Source organism: Megascapheus bottae, chromosome 2 (genome assembly GCF_031878675.1).
Source record: "Megascapheus bottae isolate mThoBot1 chromosome 2, mThoBot2.hap1, whole genome shotgun sequence".
Classification (NCBI taxonomy): Eukaryota; Metazoa; Chordata; class Mammalia; order Rodentia; family Geomyidae; genus Megascapheus; species Megascapheus bottae.
Window position 1 is genome coordinate 62,812,675 of NC_143510.1, and position 20,201 is coordinate 62,832,875.

The following is a 20,201-nucleotide window of genomic DNA, read 5'->3' on the forward strand; positions in this document are numbered from 1 at the left end:
CTAGTGATAGGTGTAGTAGTTAATCCAAACAAGAGGTAATGAAGGATCAGGATAGAATATCAATAGTGGCAACAGGGAAAAGGGGCGAGGTGAGAATGCTTTCAATAGCTCAAGAAGACATTTTGGGGCAGGGGGTTTGGCCTAGTGGTAGGGTAGCTGCCTAGCATTCAGGAAAACCCCGGTTCAATTCCTCGGTACCACATACATAGAAAAAGCTAGAAGTGGTGCTGTGGCTCAAGTAGTAGAGCACTAGCCTTGAGAAAGTCCAAGACAGTGCTCGGGCCATGAGTTTAAGCCCCAGAACTGTAAAAAAAAAAAATACACATGTGAAGCTTGATTCTTAGGTCTCAGTCTTGGCTGGATTCTCTAATATCTAGGGTTCAGCTTCCCTAATGGCATACCCATTCTCATCGAAGGTCCTGTGGCCTTTGTTACTGAGCAGGTTTCTGATATTCACAGAGCCTGCAGTCCATATTTTCTGTAGTTGACATTCATCTCAAATAACTTCAGAATCTTTACTTTCTGCTTTTTCTTTTTTTTGCCAGTCTTGGGCTTGAGCACTGTCCTTGGACTTTCTCAAGGCTAGAGCTAGAGCTCTTGAGCCTCAGCACCACTTCCGGCTTTTTTCTATGTATGTGGTACCAAGAAATTGAACCCGGGTTTTCGTGCATGCTAGACAAGCACTTTAACCACTAGGCCAAACTCCCGGCCCCTCTACTGTCTGCTTTTTTAAGAGCAGTTACTTCAGTGGACTTAGGTGATTCTAACAGAAGTGGGCTTTTTATTTTGTCCTGGGTGGGAGAACTCTCAGATCTTGTACCAGAGTTCTTAGTAGCCTCCAATCATTGTCTGCATTCTTTTAGGGCACTGGAAATGAAGCAAAAGATTGTGTTAGCAGCTTGACAAATCTGTTACCACAAGTAAGACAGCCCTATGTACAACCTTCATTTTATTTACTGACATTTGGAGGAATTTAGAAAGGTATCAAGTTACACAGCTTCTGTGAAAATAATTATGTAGTTTCTGAACTATGTACTTTGAACTCTAAACCTAGGAGGGTGTGGCATTATCTTGGGTCCTATAAAAATACTTTGCTTAAGATCATATTTGCATACTGTAAGTAGACTTAAAGTCAGGACTCATCCACAAAGGGGGAGAGGTTCTGTGTGTTCAGTTAGGACACCTGGGGTTTCTTTAATCTTCACCATGCCCAGTATACAGATTTTTTTTTGTGTGTGGGTCATGTGGCTTTAACCTACGCCTGTGCACTGTCCCTGAGCTCTTCAGCTCAAGGCTACTGCCCTACCCTTGAGCCAAGCCCCACTTTCATTTTTCTACAGGTTAATTGGAGATAAGAGTCTCAGGTCCTTTTGTGCATAGGCTGGCTTTGAACCTTGATCCTCATATCTCAGCCTCCTGAGTAGCTAGGATTACAGTCGTGAGCCATCACACCCAGCTTTGGTATATTGATTTTACAAAGGAAAAAGATCGACACGAAGTTTGGAGCATTTTTAACAATTTTTATTTTTATAGGGTTAGGGTTGTTAGGGCTGTTAGTGTAATCTCCCAGCCATTTTGGGAGGCCCTGAACCCCCCCCCTCCCCAGCAATAGAGTCACCAGTACTCAGTAAACTGGGCTAGGAGTCATTTTAAAAGCAGTGCAATGGATACTCTCCACCTTCGGGCTGACAAAGAGCAGCCCCAAGCTTCAATGGGGCTGAGCTTTCAAAGGGAAACACCGCATGCAGGTGATGGTAACTACACACAGGTGGTCAGCATTGTAACCTGTCAGGAGCAGCTGTCTAATTCTGCTTTTTTTTTTTCTTCAAAAATACTTAAACTGCTTGGCCACCTGTGTGTGTGGTTTTCCTTGTGACCACCTGCGTGTGGTATTTTCCTGGTGAACAGGACCACCTGCCTGTGGAGCTCTCCTTTAAAAGCTCAGCCCCACAGAAGGTGGGGGCTGCTCTCTATCAGCCCAAAGGTGGAGAGTAGCTGCTGTGTTGCTGTTAAACTGACTCCTAGCTCCATTCACTGAGTGCTGGTGACTCTATTGTTGGGGGGCTTGGGGACCCCAAAATGCTGGGATATTACAGACATCGTATGATGTCGCCTTATGATGCTCACTGTCAATAAGCCCAGGCATGGAACCACACACAGAGGTGACTGTAACCACAAGCAGTGGTTGAGCAGGTTCAGCATTTTTATACGAAAATCAGTTTGGCAGCTAAGCTTGCAGTTAGTATTGTTAAAGTTAGGGTTTGGGTTATTAGTGTCAGGTCTTCTTGGTGTTGGGGCTGTTGGGCTGCTAGGTCTGTTAGCGTTGTGAGAGTTATGCGTACTAGGGTTAGGATTAGGATTCTTAGGGATAGGGTTAGTGTTCTCAGGGTCATGAGTTATTAGAGTTAGTGTTGTTAGAGGTTTTGGTATTAGGGTTATAGTTCAGGTGGTTAGGACTGTTAGGGGTTATCATGGTTAGGGCTAGGTAGGACTGTTAGGGTGGTTAGGATTAGATTTGGGCTTATTAGTGTCAGGAGTGCTTAGGGTTAGGGCTGTTAGGATTGTTAGGGTTAGGGATAGTCTTATTAGGGTTAGGGATTATTAAGTTAGTGTAGTTAGGATTTTTATGGCTAGGGATGTTAGTATTGTTAGGGTTGTGGTTTGGGTTGTTAGGGCTGTTAGGATTATGGTAAGGGTTTTTAGGCCTGTTGGGGTTATGGTTTGGGCTATTAGTGTCTGATTTTATCAGGGTGAGGGCTTATAGGGGTGTTAGTGTTGTTAGGGTTAGGATTAGGTTTAGAATGGTTAGGATTAGGGGTTATTAGAGTTAGGAGCGATTAGGATGTTATACTTAGGGTTGTTAGGATTATGGTTATGGTAGTTAGGGCTGTTAGTCTTTTAGAGGTCTGTTTAGGGTTGTTAGGGATTTTAGAGTTGTTAGGGTTAGGGTTTGGTTATTAGCAGCAGGTGTACTAGGGTTAGGGCTGTTAGCATTATGACTAGGATTGTTAGGGCTATTAGGTCTTAGGGATGTTATGGTTAGGATATGTTTGTTAGGGCTGAGAGGGTTGTAAGGGTTATTAGTCAGCTTTTAATAGTGTTAGGGTTATGGCTAGGGATAGGTTTATTAGGGTTAGGGGTTGTTAGGGTTAGGGTTAATGGGGCTATGGTCAGGGTTGCTAGTGCTGTTAGGGTTAGGATTGTGAGGGTTAGGGTTGCTAGTGCTGTGAGGGTTAGGATTGTGAGGGTTAGGGTTGCTAGTGCTGTGAGGGTTAGGATTGTGAGGGTTAGGGTTAGGGTTAGGGTTATTGGGGCTATGGTTAGAGTTGTTAGTGCTGTGAGGGTTAGGATTGTGAGGGTTAGGGTTAGGGTTAGGGTTATTGGGGCTATGGTTAGAGTTGTTAGTGCTGTGAGGGTTAGGATTGTGAGGGTTAGGGTTAGGGTTAGGGTTATTGGGGCTATGGTTAGAGTTGTTAGTGCTGTTAGGGTTAGGATTGTGAGGGTTAGGGTGAGGTTGCATTTTGATGACTTGCCCATGGCCACAAATCAGGACCTTGTTTGCCGGCTTCCAATGTATGGCCCTTTCCATCATCTTTGGGGTGTGCCCTGCGCTAGGTCCCCAGGCGAACCTGAAAACCCAAACAATTCTGAAGAAATCCACCGGCGCAGGCGCAGTTCGGAGTCAGAGAGGGCTCGACCACACCCCTCCCTCCCCACTCCACACGCATGCGCCCGGAGGCTGCTCCTCCGAGGCCTATTTCCCCCCCCCCACCCCGCCCATTCCCGGCCCGCCCCGTTTCCGGTCCCGGTGGTGATTTTTCGTTGGGTGGCGGATGTTGTTGTGAAGCCGAAGAGACACGTGAGGTACTGCTACGTCATCACCGGGCGGGCGCGGGCAACATGGCGGCGGCGGCGGGCGCTGTGAGCGGGAAGGTAAGTAACGGCCCGTCGGTGTTCTGTGAGACCTGGGGGCCAGGGGGTTCCTGGCTGGCCGAGGAGGCAGGCGGGGAAGGAGAAAGGTGCCTTGTGGAGTCTCCGGAGCCGCCTTGGACGGACCGAACCGAGGAGCCGCTGGTGGTGTCAGCTGTGGGCCCCGGCATGCGGGTGCAGCCCGGGGAGCCGGGACCCCCACAGGCCTCGGCGCTCGCCCCCGCCGTCCCCGCGCCACACACGGCCGCCTTTTGACCCTTCATCTCTTTTTTTTCCTTTCCTAAGGGACAGGTGGTTTCCCAGCTCTGTTTTATCCTTAGGGAAACCCCGCCTCTGGAGCGGTGTCTTCTCCCGGCGTCTTTCCGGACTCGCCAGCCTGGTGACAGCAGCCCCCCCGGGGTGGGGATAGGGACCACCCGGCTTAACAGCGAGTTGGGGTCCAGGGAGACCCTCCTGATTTCGTGGGGAGTTAGCAGCAGGTGCAGGGGAGACTTCGTGGAGTATTTCCAATGCCCGTTCTCGTGCTCCTCCCTCCCGTCCTCCCCCTTTTCTCCCCCCTCCTTCCGGGATGTCACCAAGTGCGTGGGTACGTCGTAAACCCGGAGGGGCTGACCGTTCCCTTGTGTCTCAGTCAGCACCCCCCCCCCCCCCGCATTGAGGTCCACTCCATTTTGAATGATTGGACAGCAGCCCGTGTGTGGATCGGCGTGCACAGGACTCACTCCTGCATCAGGCCGCAGAGTGAACAAATACGATAATTGTTTCCGCTGTGGATCCCAGGTTGGGCTTTGTGAAATTGAGTAGGTTAGGTTTCCTATTACTCCTCTACAGACTAATAGAAGTGCTGTCGTTTCTTGGAGGGGAGTGCTTTCTAGAACACAGGAAGTTGAAAAAGACAAACATCGCACACTTGTTTGTCCTTTCCCTTTGAAATGATAAGTTGGGCACTCAGTTTTGGATGATTATTATTTTGTCCTTTTATAAAAGTGAAGAATTGTCCTGTTTTGTTTTTCTTTTTCCAATTTGGATTGATGCAGGCTAGTATTTTCCAAGAAGAAATCCTTTTCATTTAATCTACACTTCCCATTTCCACCTTTAAGTTGGTTTTGAAAGAACACTTGGTAAAGCAGAGTGAAATAAAAGTTTTACTACACTTTTCTGGTGCATTCTTTCTACTATGCAGCATAGTAAATTTGATTGTAAAGTAGTCAGTTCTTCAATAATTTGTTTACCTTCGTGAGTTTGTTAGCATGCATGGATGGAGTCAATTCAAAATATATCTTGTGTTTCCTATCAGAGCTTTTAAAAGTGGGCTTGAGTTGGGGGCCAATGGCTGAGGCCTGTAATCCTACCTACTTAGTAGGCTGACATCTTAGGATCACAGTTCAAAGCCAGCTGGGGCAGATATGAGACTCATATCTCGACCTAACTATTCAAAAACCTGAAGTGGAGCTGTAGCTCAAGTGGTGGAGTGCTAGCCTTGAGCACAAAGAGGCTCAGAGACAGTGCCCAGGCTGTGAGTTTAAGTCCCACAACTGACCCCCCCCCAAAAAAAAAAGTGGACTTGAATTTGGTTAATAATTCTAATTAGTTAATTGAATTCCACTGGTCTGTATGTACTTTAACAAACAGCCAAATGGGTAGAAGTGTTATCTTGTGAATATTCAGGGAAGAAGTGAGGACAGTCTCTAAAGGTGTTTTTGCTTCTCTTCTATAAGGTTAATGACTTGAAAATTTACTTATTACTGAGAAAGGGAAAAGAAAGAGCCAGAAGTAGTTTTTGATATTATACCCTGCTAGTTATAGTTACTTTGCATGTGATTTGTTCCACACTTTAAGTATTGGAGATATGTGTGTCACATATTCCTGGCCTTTAGAATTTATAGACTTCACTTTTCAAAATCACCCCCATACCTTCTGTAAGTAAGAAAGGTAATATGAATTTCAAGCCCTCTATGTGGATGCAGTTTTTTTGGATGCAATTTTTATTGTTCATATTCTAGTAACCTGAAGATTGGCTTATCATGAGGTTAAATCTTCAAATTTTTCTTCACATAGCTCAGATCCTAATACATGGAAGGTATTCAGTGAAAAGGAAAAACCAGGAAAGAAGAACAAGATGAGGGGCTTAGAATAAAAAAGATGGTTCCATTACTATTTTTCTTGTTTTAGAATTATAAAATCCTATTATAGAGTACTTTCATTCACTTAAGTTTTTTCTTATGATTTTGTTCTAAAATAACTTGAAATAATTGGAAAAATCATTGATTAATCAATTAGTTAATTATTATGATTATTTTTTGCTGGTCCTGGGGCTTGAACTTGGGGCCTAGGTGCTGTTCTTGAGCCTCTTTGTGCCCAAGGTTAATGCTCTACCATTTGAGCCACGGCACTACTGCTAGCTTTTTATTAGTTTATTGAAGGTAAGACTTTCCTGCCTGGGCTGGCTTCAAACCATCATCCCAGATCTCAGCCTCCCAAGCAGTTAGGATAGCAGGCATGAACCTTCAATGACTGCTCATTGTTTATTTTTTATTTATTTATTTATTTATTTATTTGCCAGTCCTGGGCTTGAGCTCAGGGCCTGAGCACTGTCCTTGGACTTTCTCAAGGCTAGAGCTCTACCACTTGAGCCTCAGCACCACTTCCGGCTTTTTTGTATGTATGTGGTACCGAGGAATCGAACCCGGGTCTTCGTGCATGCTAGGCAAGCACTTTAACCACTAGGCCAAACTCCAGGCCCTCATTGTTTATTTTTTAAGATTAGAATTTGATGACTTTTAATAAGGGTTAGTAAGAATTTATTTTGTACCTTAAAAAGCTGGCTTGTCTAGTCCCTTTTAGATACACTATAGTCCTGTTAAATCTATATGCTTTAGGAAGATTAAAAAAATAATTCTTAGAAAGATAAAAAATAATTCCTAGTCCCTTGAAGATTTTCTAGAAAGTTTTTCTTTCTTTATACTAGATCTTGCATATTATATTCTGAGTCTGTACCATGTTACATGTCTTCTTTCTTTATGGCATTCTTCATTGCTGAATTTTGGGGGATAAAGGACTGTTGAATACAGACAGATGCTTGAACTTAGAGCCTTGTACCCTTGCTTGGCTATTTCACTCAAGGCTGGAGTTCGGTCACTGGAGCCACACCTCCACTTCTCACTTTTTGCTGTTTAATTGGAAATGAGAGTCACACAGATTTGGCTACCCAGGCTGGATTAGAACTTCAGTCTTCAGATCTTGGCCTGCTAAATAGCTAGGATCACAGGTATCAGCCATACTTTATTATTATTTTTTAAGAATTTTTACACAGTACAGTAATTTTTGGTTTTAAGTCATTTCATTTTGTGAGTGTAAGAATTATATTGCAAGGTGATGTACATACATAGTATAATGAGTATATTTCTTGCTGAACATTGTTACCCTCTCCCTCATTTTTCTCCCATTTTCCCTTCCCTCCTAACCTACAAGTTATGAAGTTCATTTCCACTACATTGTATCACTGTTACATTGGTTCATCCTTTGCCCTCTGTCTTTGTTCTTTGTTCCCCTTCTCTTCTCCAAATCAGATAAACATATATATAAGACACAGGGTATTAAAATCAAATACAATAACAACAGGAAATAAACCAAAGGGGGGAAAAAGTAAAAAAAACCCAAAGCTTCACACAGTACATTAAAAACAATAACAACAAAGAAGCATAACTATTTTGTTGAAAAAAATGAAGCTGTTATGTCTTAGTTTTATTGAGATGTAGATGATGAAATTAAATTTGATGTTTATTTCACTTTTTGCCAGTAGAAAGCCTCATGAAATACTCATACATTTTCCTTTTGTGCTATAATGAATATTTAGTCATCAGCATAAAAAAGTCATTTAGTTTAAAATTTGTTTAGATTTCTGAGTATGTCTAGATTCCAGCATTGTTTGGCCCACTGATGTCTTTACCATTCATCATGCTGTGTACCATCTTATGTATACCAAAGACGCAGAATTTGTTATGTGTTACATTGATACTAGATTTCCTTTATTTCCATTGACATGACTCATGATTACTATGTCCCAAATAAAACCTATGGTTTACTTTTTTTCCTTCTGTAATCCCCTGTCCCAGTAAATAACTGCTCAATTTTCAATTTGGTCCTTCAGTTCTCCTTTACCTCTCACATGTAATGAATCACAAAGTTTTGTCATTTTGACCTTTTAAATGTCTTTGTAAGCCTATGCCTTTCCTCATCCCCACGTTCACTGCTTGAATTCAGGCCATCTTGACTCCTCATTGAATTATTGCATCTAATCATTCTTGGCCCTATAGGTAGCATGTTCACTTGATATGTAATTCCCTGCTACAAATCTAGCAGGCATTTCTTTTTTTTCATATATTTTTTATTGTAACTAATAGAAGGGTTACATTATATTCGCCAGATAGAAGGTGCATTAATTCACATACATTGATACCCTATCTCATGTCTTGGTCCCCATTTCCCTCCCCTCCACCCCCACCCCTCCTCTTGTTGTCCCTCCTTCCCTATCCAATTTCAAATAACCAAATACAAATATATCCAATATATCAGATAAAGTGAAATACTGTAACAATATGAGCTAACCAAGGGACAGCAAAAGAGATGAGAGATAACATAGTACATTAAGGACAACAATCACTCATTATATGGCTTTTGTTTCTATATCCTAGAGGTCCTTTCATTTAGCGTCATACTGTATGGCCTTATGTATCTAGGTTTTGCTCTATTGCAAATCTCTGCTAAGAGAGCCCAAGGTTTCTACTGATTATGACAAATGAGGGAAACCATTGAACCTATATTCCTTTCAGTCTGGCTTACTTCACTTAATATGATCTTTTCTAAGTCTTTCCATTTCCTTACAAATGGGGCAATGTCATTCTTTCTGACAGCAGCATAGAATTCCATTATGTATAAATACCACATCTTGTTGATCCATTCATCAACTGAGGGACATCTGTGTTGGTTCTATATCTTTGCTATGGTAAATAGTGCTACAAGGAACATCATTGTTCTAGCAGGCTTTTCTTTGTCTTTAGGATAAATTCCGGTCTCCAGTTCTTTAGCATGACTAATAAAACTCTGAACTGGTTGGAATTTTTGTCTAAACTGTTTAAGCTTTACCATCTGCCATCAGATACTCAAGTTTCAGCTATATTTTGGAACAACTGTCTGTTTAGTATATACTACTTGGTTAGTATGTACCCTTTGCCAGAAACATATACCCTCTTCATCTCTATATCCTCTCAGTTAAAATTGCTATTACTGAGGTCTCAGCTTATAGTTAGTTAAGTCTATAGCTAGAGTGATTCTCACTCTAGCCTGACCCATCTGAGTCTGGTTAAGATATCATATATAAAGGCCTGCTGGAAGTCTGTTAGTACTTATATATTGTAATGGTTTTCTTGTCCTTATCCACTGTTAGATTGTAAGTGCTGTGAAGGCAGTCATTGAGCCTTCTTGATGTGCATGTAGTAATTACACATTATTGGGGCATTTCCTGTCATTCATTGAAGAAACAGCCAGGAATGTCTTCTCATTTCAGATCCTGTTCTGATCAGGCGCTTGTAACTCAGATTAGATTGGCAGAAGAGTTTGGTCAGGCTTGAAGGATTTTTTTTTTTTTTTTTTTTTTTTGATAAAGAGGTAGAGGATGTTTCCAGCAGAGGGAACAGTATTTACAAAGAAAAGAGGTACAAGGTTTTCAGGGACTACATAAGCTCAGAGTGGCCCTAGGCAGGAAGATGTATGTACTGGAGAGTGTTAGGAAATATAATATCACATGGTGATTGATTGATTACTCTTATTTATCTTTATACGCATGTGACTGTATATATGTGTGTGTACAGATATACTTTGTTTGCATTTTTATACAAACAACATAGAATTGTCCTATTTTGCCTCTTTATGAACTCATCCTATATCATCTTTGTCTTTTGCTTAGATAGGAATCTGGTGTTAAACGAATATTTCAGAGAAGGCCGTCTTGGTTTTGTTTGTAATCAGAACGTCCCTTGTGATCTTGATTAGTAGAACTCTTGCCTTAGGTGATGTAAATCTATATTACATTGCCTAACATAACAAAAATGAGAAAGTAGTAAAATTAATATGGCAACTTAGTCGTGTAGTGGCTGAAAGATAGGTTTGTTTTTTTTTTGGTACTGGTGCTTAATTGCATTTATTAGGCAGGTACCCTATCACTAAGCCACATCTCTAGCCTTCAGTTTTCTTACAAATAGGCTCCTCATCCCAATGATGTGTAGTTTAAGGTTGTCTTAAAAGATTTAAGTGTAATAAGTGGAGTTCTTTATGCATAAGTGTTTAAAAATGTTAATGTCAGGAGTGTATATGCTTATTTGCACTTAGGAATGAGGCAGTAATGGGCTCTTGTGATGCTTGCTTTGCATTGCTTTATTTTGCTATTCAAAAGACTAATAAAATTATATCAATAAAATTTTTCACAAATAGAAAAGTTTTGTTCCAAACTTAAATATGTAAAAAATACTGAGGGTCATAGTATTATTTTACTTTAATAATTTATGAAAAATTTTGATAGTTTGAAATATGTTCTAGGAACAGAATCTTGTAACAGTTATAGAAATAGAAATGGTTATAGTTGCTTAAGTTAATTCCTAAGCAATTATAAATATTTCTTATCTTCACTATATGTTCATAGGACACTCTTCAAGGATCATGCCTTAAATTTTCATGTAGTTATAGTTTTTTTTTTTTGCCAGTCCTGATGATTGAACTCAGGGCCTGAGCACTGCTTTTGGAGTTTCTCAAGGCTAGAGCTCTACCACTTGAGCCACATCACCACTTCTGGCTTTTTCTATGTATATGGTACTGAGGAATTGAACCTATGCATGCTAGGCAAGTACTCTACCACTAGGTCAAACTCCTGGCCACTATAGTTTTTTTTTTTTTAAATTTTAAAACAGGAGTTTAGATACAGAAACAGTAAATATTGCAAAATTGATTTTCTTTAGTCATTTCCAGAAATTATCTTCACTACTTTTAAAATTCCATATGACTACCTAAATGTCATTTGTTACAAAATGATCTTTTATAAAATACACTATTGTGGGAATATATAAAAGGCACCAATTTTAAAATTATAATTCATTTGTTCTTATTCTTGGATATTTTTCAGTTTAAATCCATTATTATTATTTATTTGTTTATTTTTGTGGGTCATGGGGCTTGAGCTCTTCAGCTCAAGGCTACTACCTTACCCTTGGGCCAAGTCCCACTTCCCATTTTTTAGAGGTTAATTGGAGATAAGAGTCTCAGGTCTTTTTTTTTTTTTTTTTTGTCAGTCCTGGGCCTTGAACTCAGGGCCTGAGCCCTGTCCATGGACTTTCTCAAGGCTAGAGCTCTACCCCTTGAGCCTCAGCACCACTTCTAGCTTTTTTTCTATGAATGTGGTACCAAGGAATTGAACCCAGGTCTTCGTGCATGCTAGGCAAGCACTCTATCACTAAGTCAAACTGCTGGCCCTGAGTCTCAGGTCCTTTTGTTCTGTGTCTGGCTTTGAACCTTGATCCTCTGCTCTCAGCCTCCTGAGTAGCTAAGATTACATGTGTGAGCCTGGCAATCCAGTATTATTTTTAATATTAGTTTGTTGGCTTTGTACTTGGTAGACAAGTACTTTACCACCAAGTTGTACCCTACTATCCCATGTGCCCCAAATATAAATTTTAAGTGGAATTTATATATTGAGGCACATAGCATTTTGTCTGATACTTGATTTTCACTAATGTGTATAGTAAGCTTCCATGAATAACAAATCAAACTAAAAGTTTACTTAAATCTGGTGTGTGTGTATTTTTTAATATAGGTTGGGCATTCCTAAGCTGAAACTTCTTCAGTGCTGACATATTAGAAGTAGAAATTCTACACTTGACCTCTTATGAACAGTTCAGTCAGAGTGCAGTCATAGCTACAGTAAATTGTACAAAATTACCCTTGGATTACTTTCTAGGCTGTTTAGTTAACATCAACTATGAAACAACCTTTAGCCTATGTGTATAAGGTGTACAAGTTGTATTTAGACTGGGGTGCCAGCCTAAAACATGTCATTTTTATCTACAGTCTGAAATACTCTTCATTCCAAGCATTTTGGACATGGGATACTCAACTTGTGGGGTGTGTGTGTGTGTGTGTGTGTGTGTGTGTGTAAAAACAAATACATAGACAAATACACATGTGTGTATAAATGATGATCACATACTTGGATAGTCATTATAAGAAAACATCTTAATAATTTAAACAAATACTGAAATGAAAACAATTGTTCTTGTTTTTGTTGTTCCAGATTATATATGAACAGGAAGGAGTATATATTCACTCATCTTCTGGTAAGACTAATGATCAAGACAGCTTAATTTCAGGAATATTACGTGTTTTAGAAAAGGTAAGTTTCTAGTAAGTGAATTCATTTAGAAATAGTTCATAGTAATTTTTTTTTCTTGTGCTAGTCCCAGGCCTTGAACTCGGCACCTAGGTTCAATCCTTAAGCTTTTTGTGCTGAAGGGTAGTGCTCTTATCATTTGAGCCACAGCACTACTTCCAGTTAATTGGAGATGAGGGTCTCATGGGCTTTTCTGTGTAGGCTGTCTTTGAACTGCGATCCTCGGATTTCAGCCTCTTGTGAGTAGCTAGGATTACAGGCCTGAGCTATTGGTGTCCAGCAGTGGGGGTTTGTTAAATTCTTATTTTTTTTGTCAATTGTGGAATTTGAACTCTGGGCCTGAGTGCTGTCCGTGAACTCTTCAGCTCAAGGCTGCCTCCCTGCCCTTGAACCACAGCACCACTTCTGGTTTTCTGGTGGTTAATTGGAGGACTTTAGTGCCTGGGCTGGCTTTGAATCACAATCCTCAGATCTCAGCCTCCTGAGTAGCTAGGATTACAGGCATGAGCCACCATGCCTGACAGAGTGTGGGTTCTTTTAGGGAGCTTTATCAGAAACTTTGAATTTTATATGTAGCATACAATTACATAATAGAACAATTAAACATTTAATATAGAATAATGATAGAAATAAAATACTTTAGGTAAATAAAATAACATATATATACATATATAACTACATATACAGAGACATATATTCATTTTGTGTTGGTGCTGGAGCTTGAACTCAGGGGCAGGATGCTGTCCCTTAGCCTTTTCACCACGACTGGCACTGTTTCACTTGAGCCATGCCTTCACATCTGTCTTTTCTTTTTTTTTTTTAATTTTTATTGTTGGGGTAATGTTGTAGAGGGGTTATGCTTACATTTGTCAGGTAGTGGGTGCATTACTTCTACGTCTGGCTTTTAGCTGATTAATTGGAGATAGGACTGTCATGGACTCTTGCATCTGGGCTGACTTTGAATGGTGATCTTTGGATCTCAGCCTCCCGAGTAGCTAGGATCATATTTTTGAATGTATCATATGAAATTTGTATTATAAAATTTTCATAATGCAAAGTAAACAGAATTTTCATAATGCAAAGTAAACAGAATTAACTTATACGATAATGATTAATGTATGGTATTAGCTTTGAGGTTAATATATAATGGGGATAAACTTTTATTTCAAGTACAGAGAATTTAATAAGTGGATTTAACATATACCATATTGCTGAATTCTAAATATAATTTCTTTCTTAAGGATACTGAAGTAATAGTGGACTGGAGACCATTGGATGATGCCTTGGATTCTTCTAGTATTCTCTGTGCTGGAAAGGTATTTTTAAGATAAAGAAGTAGGATTAAAGGAATAGCATTTTGTACGATGTGGTGTCACAGGCATGTAATGCCAACATTTTAGAGATGAGATAAGAGGAACATGGGTTCACTACATAGTGAGATCTTGTCCAAGAAAAAAAAAAAGAAACCAAAGAGAAATTGTTTTTTGTTTTTGTTTTGAAACAGTCTTACTGTGTTGCCCCGGCTTCATCTATCCTCCTGCCTCTGCAGTAATGGGATTATAGGTACAGTGCATTAGAATGTCACTTTTAAAATAATGGATTTATTGAACTAATTCATATACCACAAAACTCATTCATTCAGCATACAAAGTTTAATGATATTTAGTTTTATTTATAGAACATACAAGTCTTACTATAGTATCTGATTTTAGACATTTTCTCTTTTTTTGTCCAGTCCTGGGGCTTGAACTCAGGGCCTGGGCACTGTTCTTAAGCTTTCTCAAGGCTAGAGCTGTACCACTTGAGCCACAACACCACTTTCATCTTTTTGTGTATGCATGTGGTACTGAGGAATCGAACCTGGGCTTCATACATGCCAGGTGAGCACTTCACACTCCAGGACCTGATTTTAGATATTTTCATCTACCTTCTTTCTGACTCTCATTTGTGTCATCTTTATTCTGCTATTCCTAGCCCAAAGGAATCTCTTTTACATTTAGTGTCTAAGGATATATCTATTCTAGACTTACCAGGTAAAGGCTTTTAGATATATAAAGGCTGTTTCTTTTCTTTTCTTTTTCTTTCTTTCTTTCTTTCTTTCTTTCTTTCTTTCTTTCTTTCTTTCTTTCTTTCTTTCGGCTTGAACTTGGGGCTTGGATGCTACTTCTGAGGTTTTTTTTTTTTTGCTCAAGTAGTAGTGCCTCTACCAGTTGAGACACAACTTCACTTTTGGTTCTTTGGTGGTTAATTGGAAATAGAAATCTAGTGGATTTTTCTATGAAGGCTGGTTTTGAACTTTGATCCCCAGATCTCATCCTAGTTAGTAGCTAGTAGGTATGGGCTAGTCCCTAGCTAATTTTGTAATCTTAAATACTTCCTTTCATATTTTCTAATTCTTTTTTTGTTTGAATTCTCAGAATTTTTTTCTATTCATCCATTTTTTTTAACCTTTTTCTGCTCAATTTTTTCCTAGACTTTTATTCTTTAGACTGATTCATTTTGAGGTAAATTTTGTGTAGCTTAATAGTGCTATTAAAAGTAGCACTGTGGAGTTGCTGGTATCTCAGCCTATAATACTAACTACTTAAGAGGCTGAGATCTGAGAATTGTAGTTTGAGGCCATCCCGGGCAGGAAAAAATGTCAGATTTCTATCTCCAGTTAAGCCCCTAAAAAGCCAGAAGTAGAACTGTGATTGAGTGGTAGCCTTGAGCATATGGGGTCAGGTGCAGTGCCCAGTCCTTGAGTTCAAGCTTTAGGATTGGCAGAAAAAAGAAAGCGGCATTCAATTCTTTATCCATGGATATAATGCTTTTGTTTCTGAAGAGTTTTAACATTACTGATATTTTCATTTCCCTGAATAGTCTCTTTCATTTATAGTTTCTTTTGTGTAGACATTTTCTTTTGATGTTTTCAGATTTTTTTTTTTTGTTACTGGTTCTGGAAATTGAACTCAGGGCTTGGGCACTGCCTCTCTATTTTTTTTTCATATTTTTTATTGTAATTAATGGAGGGTTACATTATATTCACCAGATAGAAGGTGCATTACTTCGCATACATTGATACCCTTTTCTTGGTCCCCATTCCTTCCCTCATCCCCACCCCTCATCTTGTTTTCCTCCTTTCCCTATCTGACTTCAAATAAATATATATACAATATATCAGATAACCAGGTGAAATACTGCAACAATATAAGATAACCAAGGGACAGCAAAAGAGATGAGAGATAACATAGTACATTAAGGACAACATTCACTCATTATATGGCTTTTGTTTCTATATCCTGGAGGTTCTTTCATTTAGCCTCATCCTATATGGCCTTATGTATCTAGGTTTTGCTCTATTGTAAATCTCTACTAGGAGAGCCCAAGGTTTCTACTGATTATGACAAATGAGGGAAACCATTGAGCCTAAGTTCCTTTCAGTCTGGCTTACTTCAATTAATATGATTTTTTCTAAGTCTTTCCATTTCCTTACAAATGGGGCGATGTCATTCTTTCTGACAGCAGCATAGAATTCCATTGTGTACAAATACCACATCTTGTTGATCCACTCAACTGAGGGACATCTGGGTTGGTTCCATATCTTTGCTATGGTAAATAGTGCTGCAGTGAACATCGTTGTGTTAGTGTTTAGTATGGCCTTGTTTCTGGACAATTGGATAAATGCCAAGTATTGGAATTGCTGGGTCATAGGGGCGCTCTATGTTTAGTCTTTTGAGGAACTGCCATACTGCTTTCCATAGTGGTTGAATGAGTTTACACTCCCACCAACAGTGTAGTAGTGATCTCTCCTGGCCACATCCCCTCCAGCACCTGTTATTAGATTTCTTGATCTTGAGGTGGAATCTGAGAGTTGTTTTGATTTGCATTTCTTTTATGGCCAGAGATGTCGAGCATTTTTCTTCATGTGTCTATAGGCCATTCTTATTTCTTCTTCAGAGAAGATTCTCTTTAAGTCTTTGGCCCATCTTTTAATGGATGGGATGGTTGTTTCTTTGGAGATTAGTTTTGGAGTGATTCAATTTTTTGAGCTGTTGATATATTTTAGATATGAGGCCTTTGTCTGTTGTATGGTTAGTGAAGATCTTCTCCCACTCTAGGCTTTCTAGTTAGTTTGCTAGCTATTTCCTTTGCCATACAGAAGCTCTGCAGTTTATATCAGTGCATCTATTTTTTTTGCTCAAGGCTAGCACTCTGCCAACTAGATCCACAGCTACATTTCTGACTTTGTGTGTGTGTGTGTGTGGGGGGGTAATTCATTGGAGATTTCCTTGCCTGGACTGACTGAGTGGTGATCCTCAGATCTCAGCCTCTTGAGTAGCTCGAATCAAAGGCATGAACCATCTCTGATGTCTGGAGATTTTTGTATGGAGGTGCATAGATTTAACACCAGGTGTCTTAAAAGATTTTCTGTAAGTATGGATATGCACACAAGACTCTTCTCAGAGTTACTGTATGTTGTACTTCTGGTAATCCATGACTGTAAACTCAGTGGGAAATAGGAAGATCACAGTCTGAGGCTGCTGTGGACAAAAACTTGAGCTCCCACCTAAAAAATAACTGAAGCAAAAAAAAAAAAATGGCTGGGGTGTAGTTTAAGAGGTAGAGCACCTGCCTAGCAACATAAAATCCTGAGTTCAAGCCCAATGACACCAAATAAATAAATAATTATGCTGGAAATATACAAATATTCTTGCAAAAATTTAAATAATAGAAGATTGAAGTTCTGCTGGACCAGAATAGTTTCTTCTATTCTTCTATTCTTCTATTTCTTCTATTCTCTAGTTAGTGTATATCTTTCCAGACTTTTATCTCTATATATTTCATACCTTTGTATATATACATACAGAAAACTTGTTCTACGATTATGACTATATGTGCTCCATTTATTATTCTACACTACATTTTGCAACTCCTTAATGTATTTAGTTTTTACTGCATAGAAATAAATGGAAAGCCTCACAAATATATACATCATTTTGCACAGGGGTCATGCCAATCTCTGTTTTGTTCTAATTTTAGTATACATGCTGCCACAGCATTGTATTTACTTTTTTAATGTATTTAACAGTGCTTAACAGTGGGAACATGTTTTGAAAAATATGCTTCATGGGCCAGGAGTTTGGCCTAGTGGTAGAGTGCTTGCCTAGCATGCACGAAGGCCCGGGTTCGATTCCTTGGTACCACGTACATAGAAAAAAATCCGGAAGTGGTTGTGAGGCTCAAGTGCTAGAGCTCTAGTTTTGAGAAAGTCCAGGGACAGTGCTCAGTCCCTGAGCTCAAGCCCAGGACTGGTTAAAAAAAAAAAACAAAAAACGCTTCAGGCAGCTTCAACTAGATGTGTACGTACATGTGTCAACTGCTCCTTGCAGTTTTTCATTACTACGGGTATTACTGGAAAAATGAATACTTTTGAACTTGAAAATCTTGAATATATTTAGTAGAGCTTAAAAATTAAACTGTAGCTGGGTGCCTGTGCCTTCTGCCTATAATTCTTGCTATTTACAAGGCTGATATCTGAGGATTGCTGTTCAAAACTAGTCCTATCAGAAAAGTCCATGAGACTTTTATCTCTGATAAACTACTCAGAAAAGGCTAGAAGTGGGGCCAGGAGTTTGGATTAGTGGTAGAGTGCTTGCCTAGCATGTATGAAGACCCGGGTTTAATTCCTTGGTACCACATACATAGAAAAAGCCAGAAATGGTTTTGTGGCTCAAGTGGTAGAGCTCTTGCCTTGAGAAAGCCCAAGGACAGTGCTCAGGCCCCAAGTTGAAGCTCTAGGCAAGGCAAAAATAAAGCTGGAAGTGGTTCTGTGGTTCAAGTGGTAAAGCATTAGCATTGAGCACAACAGATTCAGGGACAGAGCCCAGGCCCTAAGGACTGAAAACCAAGAATCTAAACTGCTTAGCACTGACTCTAGCTTAAAGGGCCCTCTTGACTATATTGCTTCATGGCATATGAGATCATGCAAAGATAATTATTGTTTGTGCCTTCCATTTATGTTTTGTTTGCATTAATTAGATGATGAAAACACAACCAAATATATACATATTGAATTTTAATAAATATGGCTAAATTACCCTCTTAAAAGTCAATATTAATGACTAGTGTTATTCATGGTATAAGTCTGTTTTGTCATTTTGTCTTCCATATTTAATATTATCTTTTAGTTGAATGAAGTAAAACAAAAATTTTATTTTTAAGTTGCTTGCTTGATTGCTGCTGAAGTTGGACATTTTGGTTGTTTTTCTATTTGTTTCTTATATTGGTAGGAGTTGTAGTTTGAATATTTCTCTTTTGTCAGCCATATATTTTACAACTTTTCTATTGTCTGTCATATATTTTATCCCAATTATATATATAATTGTTTTGTACAAATTTGATTTAGTCAAATTATTAATGTTTCATCTTAGACTTTTGAACTGTCCTAGAGCTATACATCTTAATATATTGCTTTTAGCTAATTTTGATTGCTAGTAAGAAAATACACAATCAATACTATTTTAAATAGCCACAATAGCTATTTTTAAAAATTATTTTTAAATTAAAAAATATTTTTTTTTTGTGTGCTGTGGGGCTTGAATTCTGGGCTGGGTGCTGTCCCTGAGCTCTTCAGCTCAAAGCTAGTGATCTACCACTTGAGCCACAGCACCACTTCCACAATAGCTTTTTTTTTTTTTTTTTGGGTCATGGGGCTTGAACTCAGTCTGGGCACTCTCCTTGAGCTCTTCACCTCAAAGCTACTGCCCTACCCCTGGGCCTGTGCACTGTCCCTGAGCTCTTCAGATCAAGGCTACTGCCCTACCCTTGAGCCAAGCCCCACTTCCCATTTTCTAGGGGTTAAGTGGAGATGAGTATCAGGTCCTTTTGTGCCCGGGCTGGATTTGAACCTTGATCCTCAGATCTCAGCCTTCTGAGTAGCTGGGCTTACAGGAGTGAACCACCGCGCCCGCTTGGCAATAGCTATTTTTTCTGCCAATAATTCCCAGCTCCTGAAGGTTAGATGCTTTTTGCAGTGGCTTGCTTGCCTTCTCTTTTTTTTTTTTTTTTTTTTTTTTTGCCAGTCCTGGGCTTGAGCTCAGGGTCTGAGCACTGTCCTTGGACTTTCTCAAGGCTAGAGCTCTACCACTTGAGCCTCAGCACCACTTCCGACTTTTTTCTATGTATGTGGTACCGAGGAATTGAACCCGGGTCTTCATGCATGCCAGGCAAGCACTTTAACCACTAGGCCAAACTACTGGCCCCACTTGCCTTCTCTTGTCATTAGATGGGTACCATATGTTTAGAGGTCAGAACTTTGCTATGACAATGAAGAAAAGGAATGAATCTTTTATGAAGAAACCGCAGGGTTTCTAGAAACTTTAGTACATATTACATTGGCACCCATAATTGCCATGAAGTCTAGCAACCCTTTCTTTATTACTTTGTAAAGATCAACACTGGAGAAAAGGACAGGCAAAATTATTCACTTGTCTGCCATAATTTCACTAACTTAATAGAAGCTGATCTATTATGGGTTGAAATTTTAGTTTCAGACTTTAAGTATTAATATGTTGTTATTTTAGGACTCCAGTTCAGTTGTAGAATGGACCCAGGCCCCCAAAGAAAGATCTCATCGAGGATCGGAACATCTAAACAGTTATGAAGCAGAATGGGATATGGTTAATACTGTCTCATATAAAAAGAAACCAAATACCAATGGAGGTATGAATTAAATATTTTGAAGTTATAAGCTTGTTTGTTAATAATATAGTACTTGTAAGAGTTCAAAAAATTCTTTCATGCTCTTCAGACAGGTGGATGGATGCTTATATTTGTAACTTTGATAACTATTGTA

The 20,201-nt window shown here is 39.3% G+C and overlaps 1 protein-coding gene and 1 pseudogene across 1 annotated transcript in view; one reads left to right on the forward strand and one right to left on the reverse strand.

Annotated features, from left to right (window-relative positions):
* Positions 1-3,840: 3,840 nt before the first annotated feature.
* Tbc1d15 (TBC1 domain family member 15) overlaps positions 3,841-20,201 on the forward strand; it is a 58,775-nt gene continuing 42,414 nt past the window's right edge. Inside the window, exons 1-4 of the mRNA XM_090328260.1 lie at positions 3,841-3,933; positions 12,269-12,367; positions 13,606-13,680; positions 19,930-20,068. Of these exons, the coding sequence (XP_090184386.1) occupies positions 3,901-3,933; positions 12,269-12,367; positions 13,606-13,680; positions 19,930-20,068 (346 nt within the window). The 5' untranslated portion in view covers positions 3,841-3,900. The remainder of the gene's footprint in view (positions 3,934-12,268; positions 12,368-13,605; positions 13,681-19,929; positions 20,069-20,201) is intronic.
* Positions 17,308-17,406, reverse strand: LOC150067226 (U6 spliceosomal RNA; annotated as a pseudogene).